Raw genomic sequence first — 5,964 nt, 5'->3', positions numbered from 1 at the left:
ATATTTAATTGTAATTATCGTATATGTAATTTACACCTATATATCTCAATTAAATACATCACCAAGATCAGATGGTTATTTTTAAAACCTCTCACTTTTACATTCAATTCAATATATATTAATAAAATAAAATGCGAATAATAGTTTATCAATAAAAAAAAGTACACGTTCATGTGTCGACTTCCGGATTCCACGTTTTTGCAACTATTTTCACGTGAGGACACATTTGATACGTGGCACTAGCGCTATATCCACAAGTTTCTTTTCACTGCCACGTCATACGGATGAAACTTCCGTTATGTAATGGCCCCACTCTGGTTTTTTAATACACGCGTGGACCCCACTTTTTTGGTTTTCTCTTCCCCGGGACGACAAGAATCGGCGTTGCTTATAACTCTCCACGTTACTCATTCATCATATCTGATATTTCTCTCTTTACACCTGTATACATTCTCTCTCTCCAATCGAGTAAGAAATCCGATTTTTTAGGGTTTTGAATTCGATTTGGATCTGGGTTTTGATGCTGTTTTGCTACTACCCAGAGCCAACAAATCTAATCTAACAAAAATGATTCAACGGGTCGTTGACAACCTCCTTGCTGTCACCAAAGAGTTAGTTTCTCCCTCTTTTTTCTCTTTCCTTCGATTAAAATTCAATAGTTTTTTTTTTTCACTTTTTGGTGCTTTTGTTTGAATCATAAGTCATAACGTGCCGATTTACATAATCATTTGCTGTATGATCGTTCCAATTTGTAAATTCATTTGTTGTTGTTGTGGTGAATTGAGGGTTTAATTACATATACTATAAGAACAAAAGGGATGTTCGTGATCTTGAACGGAATATCATACGTATGGATTGATCCTTCTATTTTGGAGTTTCTAATTGGGGAAATATTCAGTTTTCACATCTTTCAGATATTTCGTAAAGTTATTTTAGGTTAGGGTTCATATATATATATATTTTTTTCGCTTCCTTTTAGATTGTAGTTTGGAATTTTAGAATATGTAGGCTTAGGATTCAATGATCGGGTATAACGAAAGCCATAGAACATCAGCCTCTTTATGATCCATTCATCTATAATTGTGCCGTAGGGGACACGTCAAACGTATACTTTACTCTTTAGTATAATACGTCTATTCATGAAGACTTGTACGAAAGTTCTTGAAGACCATTTGTATTGAAATTGAATGCAATCTCACAATCAGAGTATGTAGCAAAACTGTAGTTCTTTAAAATTGTAAATAGCAGTGAATTTTGTGTCTTCTAATGTGCAATCACGTATGGTGGCTTTGTATTTTCTCTGGCTTTTCATCTAGTAAACAAATTTTGGGGAAGACATAAATGACAATTTTCTTGTATTCTTCAGGTCTGTGAAAACAATTACTTATGAATCATTGAATAATATTTTGAGGCTGATAAATGGATTATCAGCAATGTTGCTGGCTATATTGCCTGGAAAGACTAACATGCTTGAAGGGATTCATGGTTGGGAGCTCAGACCTGCTTTTCGTGGACCCCGCCTCCCTCGTTGGATGGAGAAGTAAGGTTTTCATTTTTGTTTTTTATTTATTTTTAATCTTAACGCATATAAAGTCATTTTATTTTTCAAATCAATTGTTTGTCATGCTTTGTGTTCCCATACATGTGAAGATCCCTTATTTTGAATTATATGAACCTTGATTTCAATACTTTTTTATTTGATTTGTTGTTGCGCCACTTGTGGAATTTGATATATAAACCAGATTTCATATCCTAAGTTAGCATCAATCTATTCCCTTTTCCAACTTCATGCTCTTTGACATTAAAGTTTAAATTTTTTAACTATAGTACAAAAGAGGAAAGATATAAGACAAAATTTCTTAATCCCATAACTTTTTTGTATATTGTCATTTTCACAGATGCTGATTCTTGAATACACTAAATCATTAAATGACTTTGTTAACTCTGAAATATTATTGTCTGACATGGGGTCCATTTTTCTTGTAGTGGGGTGTCATCTTTTAACCAATTTGTTCATGAATTATCCATGGAATCTGACTCAGCATCAAGTGAAGATTATTCATCTGGAGAAGAAATGGATGATGATGATGATGATTACATCTCTCCTGCATCTCCATCATCACAAAGCTCTCGATTCTCTAGATCAAGCAGCTACACCAAACGTAGAAAAGACTGGCCACACTGGATTCTATCCATATTCATGTGGCTTTTACTTCCTGCAAGGCTAATGATTGGGATCCCAATTTATCTGTATAGCTTAGTTTTCACTAGAGACTCAAAGGGAGCCAATAGAATTGCAGGAAGATTGCAGAATTCAAATGTGCCAGGTGGCAGGAAAGCATTGGATCATGTTGTTGAATTGGCTACTGACAGAAGACGTGGAGTTATAGAGGTTTGTTTGCTTGTGATTTAATGCTAATGATTTATGGGAATGATAGTGTTATGTTGATTTGACATGGGTATTTTTGTAATTTTAGGATTTACATCTTGGAATAGAGATTTTTATAGAAACCATATTTGATGGGATTCATAAGATGACAGCTTGTGTTATTTCTCCATGGGAGTCTTTAAGGGTGTTTTTGAAGTGGTCTTCTCCTGATGATCCAAGTGCCTATGTTGCCACTGCTACTCTTGCAAAAGACGATCCTACCCCTACAGAAAGGAAAACCAGGTTGAATAATTCTTTAAATACAGATGGGCGTACATGTGAAGATGTCATTACAGAGCTTGGGTAAGAGTCCTCTTTTTTCTAAAAAAAATTGGACATGAGATGATGACATTGTTTTCTTGTCCCAAAATAGACGTTGGATCTTTCTTTTGAGTGAGATTCTTGTCCAAATTTACCTTTTTGCCCATTAATAATTATTACAAAATATCAGTGGCATTGACTTGGACCACTAGAAGCATCTTTAGTACACTTGAAGTTGAAATTATGGGTGCATAAATTACTCTTTTCAGGTACCCTTATGAAGCTATCAATGTGGTTACTGCTGATGGATATGTTCTTCTTTTGGAACGAATTCCTAGGTAGAAATTAATGTTGTATTAACTTTCTAAAATTACCCTTTGTTTCCTCAAGTTTACATTGACTAATGATTTTCTCTCTTTGCTATAGACGCGATTCAAGAAAGGTTGTTTATTTACAACATGGAGTCTTTGATTCATCCATGGGGTAAGCTTTATCTTTTTACTAAATCTTGGATAAGTTAGTTAGTAATCTTGAACTAGAAAAGTGTATATATATCTTTTTCAACTACAAAACATATAAAACTATTATTTAGCAATGCATAGATAGAAGACAACTTCAATTTCACTTAAAATTAGGCCTTCATTCACTTTTCTATATTTTTTTTACTAAGAAGAGTATGCACTAGAGGGGCATTTTTTGTCCAAATCCGTACAAACAGGTGAAATTGGGTAAATATTTCAAGGGGTAATGTCATAATTGCCCATTGGGTTACAAACCAATGTTTTAAAAAATTACCATCAGAAGGTGAACAACTGGAAATTTTTGCTTACAAAATACCCTTATAAAAATGGTATTTTGTGAACAAATTGTTCTAACTGCTTACCTTCTGATGACACTTTTTGTAAAACAATTAAAAAAAAATTAACAGTTTGTATGACATCAACCCAAATTTAATTTCTTGGGTTTCTTTGGATCCTAATTAAATTTATATAAGTCAAAATGTTGACTGTAGTTTTCTTATTTTTGCTTCAGTTGGGTGTCTAATGGAGTTGTTGGGTCTCCAGCTTTTGCAGCTTTTGATCAAGGTTTGTAAATAAGTTATAATCTTATTCTTCCACCACCAACCATATTTATAAAACGCAAACAATTTATATAATAATAATTATTAATCATAAATTTATAACATATCCTCCTCTTTCAGGGTACGATGTTTTTCTAGGCAATTTCCGTGGTCTCGTTTCTAGAGAACACATCGACAAAAATATATCTTCACGAGAGTAAGTTCCTTTCCCCTTCACACTAAATTCCTCTTCTTATATCTTCACATAACAAATAAATAAAACTATTTTTTTTTTTTTTTAATACTCTACAGGTATTGGCATTACTCCATCAATGAAAACGGAATCGAAGACATACCCGCAATGATTGAAAAAATCCACCAAGTAAAAACAACCGAATTAGAACACAACACACAAGAATTAGAAACCGAACAACCATACAAACTTTTTGCAATCTGCCACAGCTTAGGTGGTGCCGCCATCCTCATGTACCTAATAACCCGCCGGATTCAAGAAAAGCCCCACCACCTCTCTCGGCTCATCCTCCTCTCACCCGCCGGATTCCACCACGACTCATCATTCCCTTTCACCGCCCTCGAACACCTCCTCTTCTGGTTCTCCCCGATCCTACAACCTCTCGTCCCCGCCTTCTACATCCCCACGCGCTTCTTCCGAATGTTACTCAACAAATTAGCACGCGATTTCCACAACTACCCTGCGGTTGGTGGTGTAGTCCAGACCCTTTTTGGGTATTTACTAGGCGGTGATAGCTCAAACTGGGTTGGAGTCATCGGGTTGCCCCATTACAACATGAACGACATGCCAGGTGTCTCGTTTGGAATCGCGCTTCATTTAGCTCAAATGAAGCGGTCGAAAAGGTTTAGGATGTTTGATTACGGAAGTGCTCCGGCGAACATGGCGGTGTATGGGTCGCCGGAGCCGCTCGATTTGGGGGAGTTTTACGGGCTGATTGATGTTCCGGTGGATGTGGTGGCCGGAAGGAAAGATAAGGTGATTCGGCCGTCGATGGTGCGGAAACATTATCGGTTGATGAGAGATGCGGGTGTTGATGTGTCGTATAATGAGTTTGAATATGCTCATTTGGATTTTACGTTTTCTCATCGGGAAGAACTTTTGGGGTATGTGATGTCGCGTTTGAGACTTGTGTCGCAGAATATGAAAAAAGAGATGAGGTTGAAGAAGAAAGATTTGACTTGTTGATGCTTCGGTGTATAAAATGATAGGTTTTTCTTGAGTGTAAGTTGTAATTTTGTGTTTTGTGTTTTGTGTGTGTATATATATCGTGTCGAGTTCTTCCTTGGTTTTAGAAGGGGATGGAGATGTGTGTGTGTGTGGGGTTAGTATGTGAATGTTATAGGTCTATATGAAGATAATGTTGGTTATCTCTTATAGTTGATGGTGGTGTATGTTACTCGAGAAATCTAATCTAAGTTTCGTGATGCCATAGAAATCTACCGGGGTATTTTGGTTTTCACTTTATCATATTATTATTTGAGCATCATTGAATTATTCATCACTACTGCATATACAAAACTTTTGACAGTTTGTTCAATAGTTGTTCTATCGTAGTTTTGTATTATATGAAGATACTGTGTAACTTGTGTGTGAGTGTTTTTAAAACTAATTCAGATTGGTCAACTAAGTCAAAACCAAAATTAGCTCAAATTGGTTCAAATTAAATTCAGATTTGAATCAAAATAATCTGAACCTACAAGAAAGGGTTGGGATCGTATTGAAACCGATTTGAAAAAATTCAAAATTTTGTTATATTTTTTGATATAGGAAATTACAAAAAGAGAAATTGAAATACATGAACTTGAAAACATAAAACAAAAAAGCTCCTAAGCAAAAATAGCCAACGCCGTCTTCATTTTGTTAGTCGTTTTGGTCATTTGTTAATCGTTCATTGTTTGAAAGTTTAGTCATCCTCAAGGTTGTTGCATTTTTGAGGGGTGTGACCGAACTAACACAAATACAATACCTATATATACCAACAAATGAGGGGCAAAAGAGTCATTCAGGCGAAAATTACTATATAACGGCCACGGGCAAAAGAGTCATTCAGGCGAAAATTACTATATAACGGCCACATAACCATTTGAGATAAAAAAAAAGGATAATTTCATAAAAACCCTTTAAGTTTTCAAAAAATTATCGGGTTTACCTTTGGCCTCTTATGTGTTCATTAAAACCGGA

General features: G+C 35.3%; 1 protein-coding gene across 1 annotated transcript; it reads left to right on the top strand.

Moving 5' to 3' along the window:
• The first annotated feature begins 392 nt into the window (after positions 1-392).
• Positions 393-5,218, top strand: LOC145103248 (uncharacterized). The gene is made up of 9 exons (XM_079040809.1): positions 393-611; positions 1,367-1,540; positions 1,987-2,392; positions 2,478-2,731; positions 2,959-3,027; positions 3,116-3,172; positions 3,722-3,774; positions 3,891-3,966; positions 4,062-5,218. Exons 1-9 carry the CDS (start codon positions 568-570, stop codon positions 4,966-4,968), a joined length of 2,040 nt encoding a protein of 679 aa, XP_078896935.1. The 5' UTR covers positions 393-567; the 3' UTR covers positions 4,969-5,218.
• Positions 5,219-5,964: the final 746 nt, after the last annotated feature.

The sequence above is a fragment of the Lactuca serriola genome, chromosome 4, assembly GCF_051521515.1.
Source record: "Lactuca serriola cultivar US96UC23 chromosome 4, Lser_US96UC23_V15, whole genome shotgun sequence".
Lineage (NCBI taxonomy): Eukaryota > Viridiplantae > Streptophyta > Magnoliopsida > Asterales > Asteraceae > Lactuca > Lactuca serriola.
Note: the sequence above shows the minus strand (reverse complement) of the source record. Positions and strands in the feature narration are given on the sequence as shown.